Source organism: Scomber japonicus, chromosome 16 (assembly GCF_027409825.1).
Source record: "Scomber japonicus isolate fScoJap1 chromosome 16, fScoJap1.pri, whole genome shotgun sequence".
Taxonomy (NCBI): Eukaryota; Metazoa; Chordata; class Actinopteri; order Scombriformes; family Scombridae; genus Scomber; species Scomber japonicus.
In genome coordinates this window covers 16,282,310-16,297,546 of record NC_070593.1, presented here as the reverse complement: position 1 = coordinate 16,297,546, position 15,237 = coordinate 16,282,310, and the positions used below count along the sequence as shown (strand labels likewise).

Sequence of the window (15,237 nt, the reverse complement as noted above, 5' to 3'; positions counted from 1 at the left end):
AGCAGCACTAACTGTTGTTCAAGCCTGGTTCAAGTTAACGTTGACAAGACTCACCTAAATTGTGTTAATGGAACGGTTTGAGCCAGAAGGGGAAGCCGACATTAATTCAAACCAGACTTTTTCAACTAAGAATTCATTAGCAGCTTTGATGGAATAACGACCAGGTCCTCTTCTGTGTGAAGTTTATGAATGAAAGCAGACTGAACTACTTGAAAAGCAGCTTTAACTCTTTAACTAACACAAAACCGAAAAAATAAAATTCAAGTCCAGAAATTAATTCTTAAAAAGTTATTTGTTTTTTATTTACTACAAACAAAACCACTATATTCCTTACATTCTGTACATCTACACACTGACAGCTATGATCAAAGTCCTTTGGAGATGAGAAGACAAACAAACAGATGGTATACAACAGTGGAATATGTTTGCTCCCAAAAACAAACAAACAGGTTTTTTATGATTCTCTACAACAGAGTACTCACATCTTTTTCCTCATTGACGAAAAACACTTCAGTGTGCACTGAATCATGAAAGGGAGTTTCTGAAGATTTGACCCAAGGGGAAGGTATATAAAAGACCCACTTGTTTATGTAATTAAAGTAGAATCATGAGGCTTTTTAAATTAGCTGTAGTGATAAACACCGTTATGGTTAGAGGAGGTAATTACTGGATGTTCTTGAGTTTTATTCCAGCAACATAAGTGCAGCCAAGTGTCCTGGAGCAACACCAAGCTCCTACCAGTGCAGCCTACAGCCTCGAAAAATCACCAATTTGCTGATTTTTATACATTTATGATAATGGAACAGTAATCAGAAACCATTTGTTCTTACAACAGTTGAAACGCCAACTTGATTGGTTGAAGGAGAAAGTACATTTCCATCCAAATACTGGTGCCAAAACTCTTGGCAGCAGCAGTTTTGGAGCTCAAACAGGAGTGTTCGACACAGCACCAAAATCATTTTCATCTCATCCAGCTGAAATTACAAGATGGATTAACTGGTGTACAACTACCTTAAAAATTTCCACACGCTCATTTGACTTCATCACATGACAGGAAAATATTACAAGTGTGATTCTGCCTATTTATAAGTTAGACAATAATAGCTTTATTGCTTTATTGGCATTTCAGTGGTTATCAAGTGACTGAGTCAGCCTGATATGAAAAGCAAAATGACATCATCATCATCATGACTTCATTTGTTTTGCCTGTCAGTAACTGTTAACCTTTCAGTAGGTGCTATCTCTACAGAATGATTTCATGTATATTATATATGAATTAAAATCCGAGGTGACAGATTCTGAAAACATACAAAAACCCAACAACATCCCAACAGCAGCAACATTTCATACGATGTACAGTAAGGCCCTGTGTGTGAGTAACTGTGTTCATTCACGGCAAACAGCTCAATCAGTCTTTAAGGATTTTCTCAGTTTGGCCTATTTGAACATGGCATTGAAGGATCGTCCAATGATGAGCCGACGTACTTCACTTGTGCCTGCACCGATTTCATAAAGCTTTGCATCGCGCAGAAAACGTCCCATGGGGTAGTCATTGATGTAGCCATTACCACCTGTTGATGAGGTAGAAAGAGTGATTAAAATCAGCTGCAGTGACACATAGATCTAAACTTGTTTCTAGATCAAAGTTATGAGACTGGTGTGAATTTTTATGCACAGTACATACAAAGTTCCATCGAGTTGATTCAAATAGTGATCAGGCTGCAGAAATTGAGTTTATATGTACTAAATCCATGACAGCCAGGTTCAATAACCACAAATTATTTTAATTTATCAAAAAATTCATCATTAAATTAATATATCAAAACATTAATTCTACCATATATAAATTGCTATTTGGAAATGTGGCTGATTTTACAGACATTTAGAGCTGCAACAATGAATCAAATGCCATAAAATGAACGGAGTGTCTATTTACACCCCTGGTACAAATAGCTTCGGCCACACAGCTGAGCTATTTGCACCCTAGACGTAAAACAACGTGAAAACATGGCGGACATTCATCTTCCACGCCAGCAGAAAAGGGTGAATTTAGAAAGGTTTCATCTCTAAAGTTTGTTCTAAAGGCATTTCTGGCAGGAAAGTTGTATTATATTTTCATAATCTTTCCTCAGTGAATTCATACTAGCGTCAATTTGTCAGTTAGAAATTATTTTCCGCCAATATCTATCTTCCATGTTAGCAAACATATTGGGCTGTCACATCACTACATAGGACCGAAGCGGTGGCGTAAAAGGTAGCATGTCAGTCATTAATTGTATGTTTTAATGTTTCTCAAATTACATGTTTTTCTGTTTTATGTAAAGCACATTGAGTTGCCATTGTGTATGAAATGTGCTATATAAATAAAACTGCCTTGCCTTGCCATTAGTGCAAGAGACACGGGTTCTAATCTTTCCCGCAGTAGTTATATGTTGATAATATTTTCAGCGGAAAAACTCTTGTTTTGTTATATGATCTTGACAGACAAGTCTATGGTTGCCATGGATACCAAATACATTTCAGACCTCTCAAGTCTCAGGCATTGGCCGTGAGACACATGCACTTTATTTCAAACTACTCTCACTCTCACACGCTACACCTGACATTTCTCACGCTGAGAAGTGATACATCTTAAAGATGTTAGAGAAATTATTATATGATATACAGAAGAGAACAGCGATGTATATTTATCCCGCTGTCCCGGTGGGATACGGGAGTCTTCCGTATACCACTATTTAGAAAATCGATTATTCTAGTTCTACCTTCTTAAATGTGGATATTTTCTGGTTTCTGTGACAGTAAACTAAATATCTTTGTGTTGTGGACTGCTGGTCAGGACAAAGCATGTTTGCAGCTTGGGCTTTGACCTTTGACATTTGACATTTTTCACCATTTTCTGGCATCAAACAACTAAACAATTCATTGAGAAAATAATCCACTGATTAATCTTTAAAAATAATTGTTAGTTGCAGCCTTACAATCATTAATGCAATCATTAATCAAGTCAGCCAACTGCAGCCCACGGATCTGTGTAAAATTAGCTGAAAACGTCTAAATTAAAAAGGAAAAATATTAAATAAAACCACACTTAATTAAGTTGACATTCAAATTTGTTGGCATAAATTATTACATTCTGTATAACAGAGAAAATTAAGGCACTGATCACTGCTCTGCATGAGGTTAAAAAATGGCAACAGGCAGTACATGAACATAAAGTATCTTTGTCTTTTTACAAACTTTGCGTGTCACAGGTTTAAATCATGTCTGTCAAACACTCATTAAATGACATCTATCAAAAAGTTTAATCAGGAAGACCAGTCCACAGAAGACATTTTAACACAGTGGGTGTAAAAAATTAATTACATGTAATAAAATTAATGGATGAGATTAATTCCATTTAGCCGCTTCAGTTTCAGCGTCCTGGTATTGTGCACGCTGGCTCACTGTCTGCTGTGAAACTGTGTTATTTCTTCTCCACACTCTCATTCATTACTTCCACAAAGCCACATCTCTCGGCTGTCAAACTATAGTGTATTTCCTATTGTCTCTATGATCATAGAAGTTTAAAATCTAAGACCTTTCTCTTACTTATCCACACTGCAGCTGTTCACTAGTCAATCTGCTATTTATTAACCAAATGTGCTGCACCTGTAGAGCACCGCTTCCATCTCCCGACATTCATCCCAACATCAAACCACAACTCTCTACAGCAGCTTCAAGACACCGGTTGTAAACCCCAAACAGAGTCTACATCAGAATATAATCTATGTTTGATCTGCAAAGCTTTTTGTTCATGAACTCGACTGACTGAAATAAATGACCTGAAATAATGTGATGCTCTCTGCGTCTGAAGTTTTCTCTTCCAGTCTGTTCTAAGCACAGACACTTGTAATGCTGCCTCAGTGCCATCTTTCAGCTCATCTCCATCACTACAGTCCACTGTATTATTGTTCTCCTTGCTCCTGCCTAGCTTCTCTGACAGGGTACTGCTGCTAAGGACCCCTCACTTTCCATTTCACTGTACATTTCCACCCTAGTGACCAGGACTAGATCAGCCGAACCCTCCAGATGTTGCTTTAACTTGGTGGCTACATTTCTCTCACACCCTGTCCTGTATCACAGGAAGCAGCCTCATCACCATGAAGTGCATCTTCTCTCCCTTTGAGCTTGTTCTGACAGTTAATAAGTAGACCAGCAAGACAACCCTGACATGCTGTCCGTAAAAGACATCAGCACATCCGGCTGCACATCTGAGGAGGGAGATCTATCCCTGGTGAAAAGATCGCTGGAGACATTTATGGGTGGCTTCCCCTGTCCGTCTGAGCTTTTACTCGAACTGTCCATTTTTATTCAAAATGTCACACCAACAGAAAGCGAAAGAGAGCCAAACTAAAAAAAGGAATCTGCTTTAGAAAGGCTCTGCTGAAAATGTCACAAAAGGTTCATCTAACCACCTCCAGTTATCCAACCTGTTCCACTTCAATTTCCTACAATGATAGAAACATGACAGTTTCCTTCGGTTTAAGGTTCAGTTGTCATCATTTTCTTGGCACTTACCTAAACACTGAATGCCATCCAAAGCAACCTGAGTGGCGTTCTCAGCGCAATACAGAATCACTCCAGCACAGTCCTGCAATGGCAACACAAAACAACACAGTCACTGTGTGCAGTGGAGGGAAAACATAGTGACAGTTTGGGATTGTGAAAGCTTCTTTTTCTTGGGAAAAAGCATCCCAACATGGGTAGTATTTCAGCATGAACCCAGTAAACACACTGTTTCAAAGCCTGTAACATACCTTTAAATAACCAATACTTGAATTAACCTGTATTGAACACTTTAACACTTTAAATTTACTTCATTTAAAAAAATATATAGTTTTTTTCAATAAACCAATTATGTAATGTTTAAAAATGGAGATGAGTGAGAAATCCTTTCACCATTGCACTGAAGTGTCCCTTGTCACAAGCCCGGGCGACGTTGTACACATACTGTCGGCAGGAGCTCAGTCTGGTGTACATGTCAGCCATCTTGCCTTGCATTAGCTGTTGGACAGATGAACATTATACATGGGGTCAGTTTCACTCAAGTCAAATTTAACTTTTAAATTCTGTAAGTACCAGCTTCACACCTGAGGTATAACGTATTAAAAACTTATTTCTTGACTTTATTTTATTGTATAAAGTAAAGACTGAAGGTCAAACCTGAAAGTGTCCAATCTTCTGACCGAAAGCTTCTCTAACATGGAGGTAAGGAACCGAAAAGTCCAAAACTGCCTGCATGATGCTGAAAGGTAGTCATAGTGAGAAAGGTTGCAGAACAATTTCAGTCTGGGGCACCAACTAAAACAACTAAAAGTGATAACATACTTTTATGTCTGTTATGGAGTTCTCTTTGATTCTATTAGCCTTCATAAGCATGTGGAACAAAATTATAATGTTCAACCGCTCACTTCAAGGGTTCAATAAAATTTAAACATTGATATCCTCATTCATGTACAGCAGGCATATGTAAACTACACATACATGCAAACTAACTGTGATACTTATGGTTTCTGGCTCCAGTCAAACTCATAAAAATCTAACATCTAATATACAAAACTAAAAGGTCAGATTAATAAGCAGTTACTTAGTGAGGATGGGGACTGGATTCATACTAATACTAATGGACAGCACTACGCAAAACTATGCTTGAGGGCACAAAATTTTACACCAAACATTTTATGTATCATTTTCATATTTCTGGTCCTGTTGTAATTGAAGTCTAGTTCTGGTATAAATTATTTACCCAATAGGTCCTGATGAGAGGACCAGCCTCTCCAGATCCAGGCCACTCATCATCACATAAACACCTTTGTTCAACGGACCCAGGATGTTCTTCTCTAAAACAAATGAAAACAAAATCAATTTAAGATCTACTTGATTAAAAAATAACAAGGGATCACACAAAACACACATACATTCAGCCAAAAAACACAGGCACATTATGACATTGGGCTAAAAATTCTTATTACAATTTGAATTATATATTTGAAAAATTAAGGTACTTTTTCATGTCTGATTATATTTCTGCTTTCTGCTGAAAATGTTCAATTCAGCAGGTAACAAAATATAAATTATAAAAAGGTAAGTAGATATATACTATTTGACATGATTCTTGTGTCTTTGGTAAAGCAGGCTATTGGTGTAGTGTATTGGTGAGTCTGTTGTGTGTTTTTATACCCACACCACATCCATGCAACAGAAGAAGCCCCTCTTTTAAGGACAAGCTCCTAGACCTGTCTTGGCTAGTTGGAGTTACCCCTATCTATTTCACATTCACTCTCCTCTGTGTTTATTTGTGTTGCCTTCATACAAATTTCCTGCCTGCATTCGTGTTGTGCTGAAGAACGCAATGTGTAATTTGCAACACAACAAAATAAACAATAGAGCATAATATGAAATGCTTGACATTTTGCTATTGTAACATGATATATCATCATATTGCACAGGCCTATTATGGCAGAACATGCTCTTTAACACACCTGGGACTTTGCAGTCTTCAAAGATCAGCTCACACGTGTTGGATCCCCTCATGCCGAGTTTGTCGAGCTTCTGTGCTGTGGAGAATCCTGGCATTCCCTGAGGGATAGACGCACATGCATTCAGTGACTGAGGCAGTCGCATACCAGGAAACACGTAAACCATCACATCCCTTTGGCCACGAGTGAATCCTGAGAAGGGGATAGAATACATCTGGACTTGGCTGGACTAACCTTTTCAACAATGAAAGCTGTGATGCCTTTTTGATGGGCCTCAGGATTTGTCTTGGCATAAACAATAAGGACGTCGGCATCTGGCCCGTTTGTGATCCAGAACTTGTTTCCATTCAGAACATAGTAGTCGCCTGTGGAAAAATACACAGTTAAAATAGAGTGGCACTAAAACAGAGTTACACTGCAGAATTAAGGTTTTGAAAACACCTGTCTGGATCCATGGGAAAATCCTTTACACCATACTCTTAAATGAGCACATATTTACAGATGTTATTCACAGGTTAAAGAATAGAAAGCATGAGTGCATTTAAGCACCTCCTCATAAAAAAACTAAAAAAATTAGGCCATTACATTTTCAGACTGGTCAACAATAACACCTCTCATCCTGACAACACTTCAGTCTCTTTGGTTAAACCTATACAGATCAAAACACTAACCACTACTCTGTCATTAACCTCACAAACCATCTATAGCTTCTAAATATTATTTACAAGACATGAGGTAAGGTGAGCTAAGTCACCAAAGGATCACATCCTAGAGCTGCTGCCACTTTGGACATCTGAAATTCATGTTAGTATCTTCATTTTATGACATTTTTTCCTCTTTTGACAGTTTCCTTTGATGGCAGATCATTAAAAGAATAAACTACAAGCAGGTTTGTGAAATAGTTAGAGTTAATGTTGGGAACTGACAACTCAGGAGATTTTAAACTTAGCTATATGCATGCTGTGAGAGAGATTAAAACATTACTTCTTCTCTGTCCCTGAACTTCTGGTCTGCACAATGAGCAGCCAAAATAGTTCTCTTATCAGGGTGCACAGCTTGTCAGTGACTTGATGTGATATGAAATGGCATTAACCTGAATACATACAATGCAAAATAGACCAGGGGACTAGTCTGTGGCCTTACAAGACAGGTCTCTAAACACTGCTAACACTGACAGCACTGGACAAATGTAATATTCAGTGTAAAAGAGAATAATTGCCAACAATGTTTTTTTTTCTCCAAACCCTGAGTCAATAAAATGAAAAACTGATGATGTTGATCAGAGGTCAGTACAAGAAAAACTACTGAACCCAGCACTATTTAATGGCAAGGATGGCGCCCATATACATACATTAATATAGATCTGTTCATATAGAGTAAATATATGAACAAGTAAGCACATGGTTGTATAATTTTAGCATATAGCACTGATGCAGAGAAATCACACTATGTGGTGTCTTACCTTTCTTCTCAGCTTTCAGTTTCATAGACACGACATCCGACCCAGCGTTGGGCTCACTCATGGCCAGGGCTCCTACATGCTCCCCTGTCATTAACTGGCAAATAGAAAGATCAAGATAACAACAACAAAGGATTATGTCAACTTTTCTTTTGTTTCATGCGTTTATCAAACTGTACAAGCTGCTTTGTTCCTGACCTTTGGCATGTACTTCTCTTTCTGTTTCTCATTTCCGTGGCGCACCATCTGATTGACACAGAGGTTAGAGTGGGCACCGTAACTAAGAGCAATGGCCGCTGACACTCGTGACATTTCCTCCATAACAATGACGTGATCTAGGTAGCCCAGTCCTGTGCCCCCATATTCCTCTGAAAGAAACACACAGTGTAAATTCACTTGGAAACACGAACAACAAAGAGGTAAAGATCAGCAACTTCACATTTATTTATTTTGCTCCAGTTGTCTTACCTGGAGCAGTGATCCCAAGGAGTCCCATCTCTCCCATATCTTTCCAATAATCCTAAATGAAAGTAAACAGCAATAGGTTGTAAACAGACTATACAGATCTCCCATATGAGATACAGCAGTGGCGAGCGATGGATTAGTGTTACACTTTCTTGAATTAACAAAGCAGTCAGTGAACAACAGGTTGGGTGCACAATGAACCATTTCAACTCACCCGCATTCCTGGAAATTCATTGGTCTTGTCAATCTCATCAGCATAAGGTGCAAGTTTTTCTGCACAGAATTTACGAACCGACTGCCTAAGCTGTGCAAAAGACACAAAGGACAAATAGTTATTCAACTAATTTACACATGACATTGTTTTTTCCTCCTCATTTAACCACACACAAGGTAATCATGCAGAAATATCATTTGACATTATATTAAACTTAGGACAGACCCCTTCACCCAATCAGATCCTTTATATCAACCCCACCCCCTGCTCTCCTCCCTGCCAGGGTCCAGTCTGCCACTTGGTGCCAATTAAACACCACTGACCTCTTGTCACCCGACAATGAACTTATGAATTTTGATGAAAAGTGGCTTTGTGTGAACGTTTAACCCCTTACTACCTTTTCAAAACACACTGGCCAGCTGTTTTAGCTAACAGGGCTAATGCTAATAGCTGCTTATAACCCTAACCCTGTACGTTGATGGTGCACATGCTTTTAGTAGGTAAGTTAAGTGGAAACAAAATGACTGTTAACCAACGTTTTAATAGCTGTCGAGTGCTTAAAATATGTTTACTGGGTGGTTAAAGTGAGCTAAGTTTGCTAATATCAAGGTCTACGCTTAGCTAGTAACGTCATCACGTCATGTCACTGCGTCCTTTGAAAACAGCCTTCTACTAAAACTCACACCATTCTGTCATTTAGCTTTCTTTTTAAGTCAGTCTCCACCATCAGCTGCTACGCTGCAGAGAAAAGGTTAACTTTGAGTTGCTGTGCTATCGAGCCTCATCAGGCTAACCTGTATCTGATCTTCGGTGAGTCCATTCACCACATCGTCCACCGGGATGGTAGCCCCGGCGCATCCCCTTCGTGCCACGGCGGGGATGGATAGTCTGGAGCCGAGGCGGAGAACGTTTCGGACGGCAAACATGGTGCTGCTTGCGGGTCTGAGAGATGGAGGGAGGAATAGAGTGCCTGAAGTTACGCAAGAGAGACCCCGAGGAAGCTGCCCCGGTTGAACATAGGTTGTTACCTAAACTAAAGTCACGCACGCAACTGTCGCGAGATTTGTATTCGTTTTTTTCTTGTTTTTTCTTCTTCTTCTAAATTATTGTGTTTTGTGATATAATCTTTCTTTTATACAGTCTATGGATGTAATGGCGCTTTGATAAGGGTCTGCTTAGGTTAAGGCACAAAAAACGAGTAATAAAGGATAGGGAAAGATCATGGGTTGTGCTCATGTGAGTACTCTCGCGAGATCTTTCGCGGGTCTGGGGTTACTTTCCACATCGACATACGTCTATGACTTTCCAGACATGAACAAGCTGCCCTCTGCAGAGTGAAGCAAGAGGTCTCAAAACTCTTTATTCTTTGTTGAACAGAATATACAATGGAATAAACTAATAATATACAACCAACCAGTCGTTCCAGTGCGTAAATAAAAGAAAATAATGCAAAGGTATAAATAATAGCCTATATAATATATAATACTTTCCATAGAAAGGAAGAAGGAAAAGAAAACTAAATACATTAAACATGTAAAGGTATAAGTGACCGACATCTTCAATTAAAACATTCTGAAGAGATTTCCATAATAAACAAACTTTTCTTATTTTTTTTAATATATTGTAGAGACTCAACATAATATTTTGTTTCAATATCAAAAATAACTTAAATGAGGGGGTTGTTTTGGATATTTTGGCTTTGTGGATATGAACCTTACCTAACAAAATAAAAAGGTTTACAGTGCTACAAATATTAATATTTTATACACAAAACAGGGAATAATATTTTTATTTCAATATAGATCTCGTGAAATTTTGACTAAAAAACCTCTCCAAATCCTTCCAAAATTAGTAGTTAAAAATCTAGGAAGGTATGCAAGATTCCACATGGGATTTCAAGACACCACTAGTTTACAAACATGCATCTTCCAGTAAAACATATACAAAGAATTTACAGAACCATGTGAAAAAAAGAAAAGAAAAGAACACAAACCAAAACATGAAACAATACAGATCAGCTAATTCAGTCTTTGAACATCACCCATTTTTACAAAATCAATATGTTTAAAGAAAAAAAAATCTGACTAAACAAAGCATTGTGCAGTTACCAATAAAAAGGACAGTAGAAAAGAAAATTCAACTCATTTTCTATATTTTTTGGACTACTGTTTGATACCGTCTTTGGACAGTGCATTGACCTTTTAAATCTGCTATAAATCCGTTGTCCCTCCCATTCCCTGTGTGCAGTTTCTCGATACTGAAAACTCAATTGACTCCAAATTGTTATTTTTAATACTATCCAACACAGAAGTAGCTATGAAGCTTAAACAGTGAATTCCGTAAAACAATATTTTTCTTTACCTGGTTTTAAACAAGAAGTGCTGCATATTCCCAAACAAGTGTTCAGTTAAATAACCACAAACCACTTGACTAAACCTGAGCATTTGCGGCCCCTGGAGGTCAAGGGCCCCTGCTGCAGCTTTGCCTGGTTGGTAATTGGCCTCAACTCAGTCAGTGGTGGAATGTCACTGCATATACATTTACTCAAGCACTGAAATACTGTTTAAAATACTTTTTCTTTTTTTGAGAATTTTCATTTTATGCTACATGATACTTCTACCCCACCACATTTCAAAGGAAAATATTGTACTTTTTACTGCACATTTGCATTAGTTACTTGTTATGTTTCAGTTTTGTTGTTGTTGTTGTGATTTTAATTCACAATGCATTGTTAAATAATAAACTGGTGGTTCCTAAACACTTTGACTTTTGGGTATGTCTATGTGCAATGAGACATTTTCCCTCACATGGATTCAAATAAATAACAATTTGAGGCCTAAAGAGGTTCAATATTTTACAAAAATGCAAAGATTGAAGCAATGTTCTGAAAAATTATCCAAACTTTGCAGCAGAACTGTATTTTATTGTCTTTCCTACCAAATTTATCATCTCAAGACCCCATAGATTTATCTTGTGACCCTTGCAAAGCAGTTCAAACTAGCTCAAGCTCGACCAGTTGAAACAATAAAATGCTGCTTATACATTGACTAACAATACTTTGTTAAATGCGTTTAACATATCAGGCACAACCCAGTTTTCTGGAAAATGAGTACTTTTACTTAGTACTATACTACTAATCAGGACTTTAAATGCAGGACTTTTACTTATGATGGAGTATTTTTACATTGTGGTATTGAGACTCCAAATGCTGACCTCAATGTTATGAAAGAAAACTTCTTCTTTTTTTGCACTGTGTGGTTACTTAATCTTTGTTACAATGTATGTTCACTCTGTTCTGTCATTCACCATGCTCATGCAGAAATATGTTTAATAGATTTGATGATACTTAAGAAAAAAACGTGATATTAAGAAACACCTCCTCCATTACACAACAGCTCATCTAACGGTCCACACCACTGGTTTCTCATGTTTTTGCCCACTTACTTCATGTATAAGCCTTATAATCCTTCACATCAGACTCCACCAGCTGTTGAGCTGTCTACTAATCCATCTATAATTAATATGTATATTTGTATTGTAATCTGTGAGGGGATGGTCTAGGTCCAAACCTTTTTCCAGTAAGCGTGGGATCTGTGGAGAGTGATTTTGACAGTAAATGCCAATCTCAGTCACTATACCACAAAGAGGAAGGAGAGTCCAAAAAGAAAGGGGAAGGGAACAGCTGCAAAGACAGGGCTCTGATGAAAATAGAGGACAAACAGTGCTACAGCATGTCTTATATGTTAATGTATGGTATGAGGGTCAGTGTGTGTGCATGCATGTAACAAGTCTGATGAGTATGGAAAGGAGAAGAAAAGAGGAGATAGCATTTTGAAGCCAAGGCTGAGTTCCTCTTCATATCATGTTGATGTCAGGAAGCATCTGTATGCTTTTGGGATGCCAAAATTGGAATATAATTGTTCCTTAACTAAAAATATACACTCTGTATTGGCTGCTAGTAAAACTTTAATGAGATGCTGGTGTTTTTGTCATTCTGAGAGTTCTTCTGTATGAGTACAAGTTGTTCCCATCTGTGCTTCTTCTGTGAGAACCAAAATGTAACAGAAAAGAGCAGAAACTGAAAAGGTCATTTCCACTTTATACACATGGATGTTACAGAAATCATTAAACTAAAGACACAAGAGAGCAGACAGTGAGAAGAAGAAGTTTTTGACCTTTCAGGATTGTACATGTATGTGGATCATCCTGAAATGAGGACATTACCAGATACTAGGCCTCAATCTGACTGATTAAATAGCAGCATAAGCATTGATACTAAAGCCATTCACCTTTGTATTGTGTTCTTATCTGAATCATTATTATTACTTTTGTTACTTTTATCCAACTTCTTTGCCCCTCACTAGCCCTTTACTCCTTTCTTGCATTTTCAACAAACACCCCAGTCACATCATCCACTCACACTTTCATGTCTTAATGTAGTGTGTAAAACCTCCAGCCTGACCAGAGTGAAGCTGATCTCCTTTGGACTTGCACAGACCTGCGCCTCATTCAGCAGGACCACAGAGATCTTTATCGCAGGCCCCCTGAAATTCTAACTTTCTCCTAGAGCCCTGATGAGAAGAAAGAGGCTGTCAGGTAGCAGGAGCCCAGAAACGTGGCCCAGGGCTCTCTTATAGGCAGCCAGACTTGCAAAGAAAGCCTTGCAGCTCTCTCTTTGACTTTGTTGTGATTTGATACAAATAAAGATTGTTGATTGATTGATTGATTGATTGATTGATATTAGGATTCAGGTATCCCTCTACTTGTTCCCTTAATTGAACGCCAGTGATCGTATTTCAAACAAACTGCCTGAAGACAATAAAACTATTGTCTCAAGTATTTGCATTTTCCCATTACTATAAAAGATGTGTCTTCTATACCTTGTGTTGTATCATTTAAACCACTCCCAAAGTTCACAACGGCTCTGAGTCAGTCAGCTTTGAGTATAGTTTGATTACCAACAGGGCAAAGGACACATCTGTGCAGTTTACTGTGCACACCTGCCTTTGGAGCCACAGGCATTTGTAAATTTGGTTGTAATTGGGATGCTAATGCATAATATTAACTCCTCCAGTTTTACTTCACGTTACATTGGGGGGCTGTGTGTCAAAGGTAGCATTTCAGCATAGGAATATTGATTGATTTTGGTGACTCTATTGGAAAAATATAATGAAGCTGTTGTGTTTTCTGCTGTGTACTCTGTACTGTAATTAAGCCAGTCCTATCACACTGTGAATTTTTGGGTTGGCTGTGAAAACATTTTTATTATGTCCTAAGACAGATAAGAAAGTTCTCATTTTCTGTTTATTTCTCTTGACAGTATATCTGTTACAGTAATACCTCCTGTTCAGTGTAGCCATAACCAGGTCTGAAATGATGCACAAAATGATGATATACATGTTGGTTTTGCATGTGTTGCAAGTCTATTTACTTCAAATGAAGAAACACCCCAGTCCCATCAAATGTATGTTGGTGCTGGTAGCCTTGGACCACACTCCTTAAAGGGTGAGGTTTCATTGCTTGTTTCATCCACTTCTTTATTAAAACAGCATCTGAAATATTGGGTTGAAAACCACTTTTCAACATGTACATTTCACATGTACATTTTCAAACATCACACAAGGCATCCTATAAATCCTATAAGATAATTACATCATTCAGTAACCACACCATCATCTGTGTCACCTGTATTGTTACCTATGTTTGCTTTACACTTTATGGCACCATCTTGTGGTTAAATCAAAACAAATCAATCCAGCCAAAAGAATAAACAAAAACTCATATTCCAGTATAATGTACAACAAATTGTATCAAAGCTAAATAATAATTGTCAAACTGTCCTTTAAGTCCTAAAGTGGCCCTTTAACATTAACCCACAATATGAATTTCAAGGGCTTGGTTTGTGAATTTCCGAAATGCAAAAGTTTAATCTATATTTGCTTTCTATTTCTGGATCTTTTAAGCATTTTGTAAAGATGTTTACGCCTTTATCTCACCTTCAGTGAAAGCTCTGTGGTGGTATCCCAGTTTCCATGGCACCACTATGTGGTCTGTTAAAGTAAGGCTGCTGGGTCAAGCTCTGGCAGCAGCCTGCCATAGTCACTGCCACTTCATCCTCTCTTCTCTTCTATCATTACACTTTGACTGTGTATTACACCTCAACCCAGTTTCAGTGAACCCTCACAGTTTTAAGATGACCTGTTAGATCATGTCTTCCTCATGCCTACAATATGATAGGCTAATCCAAGACAAACAACCTAATCCTCACTGAATCAAAAAGCAGACACATGTAGCACTGTGACACATGTAGATTTCAGTTTCCGTCAAAGTTGAAGTTTTTTTTCCACATGTAGTTTCACACTTTGCTCTGAAGGCTGACTTCATCTGGAGATGTCCTTCAGCAGTATAACAACACAGGAACGTCAACCATCTCATAGCTTAATGTTCAAATATTTTATTTTTGATGTATTTCCCAGTATTTCCCAGTATCAGCAATGAGTTTATAGACACAGCATGTACAGGCATTCCATGACCGAAACGTTGCTTCTTGAATAAACTCACAGTAACTTTGAATAACATAC

General features: G+C 38.0%; 1 protein-coding gene across 1 annotated transcript; it reads right to left on the bottom strand.

Moving 5' to 3' along the window:
• Positions 1-298: 298 nt before the first annotated feature.
• On the bottom strand, positions 299-9,704 carry ivd (isovaleryl-CoA dehydrogenase). Its single transcript, XM_053336322.1, has 12 exons — positions 9,451-9,704; positions 8,657-8,746; positions 8,446-8,497; positions 8,176-8,345; positions 7,981-8,074; positions 6,753-6,883; positions 6,522-6,618; positions 5,786-5,879; positions 5,203-5,284; positions 4,939-5,043; positions 4,558-4,630; positions 299-1,571 (listed from the first exon to the last, which is right to left on the bottom strand). Exons 1-12 carry the CDS (start codon positions 9,580-9,582, stop codon positions 1,438-1,440), a joined length of 1,254 nt encoding a protein of 417 aa, XP_053192297.1. The 5' UTR covers positions 9,583-9,704; the 3' UTR covers positions 299-1,437.
• Positions 9,705-15,237: the final 5,533 nt, after the last annotated feature.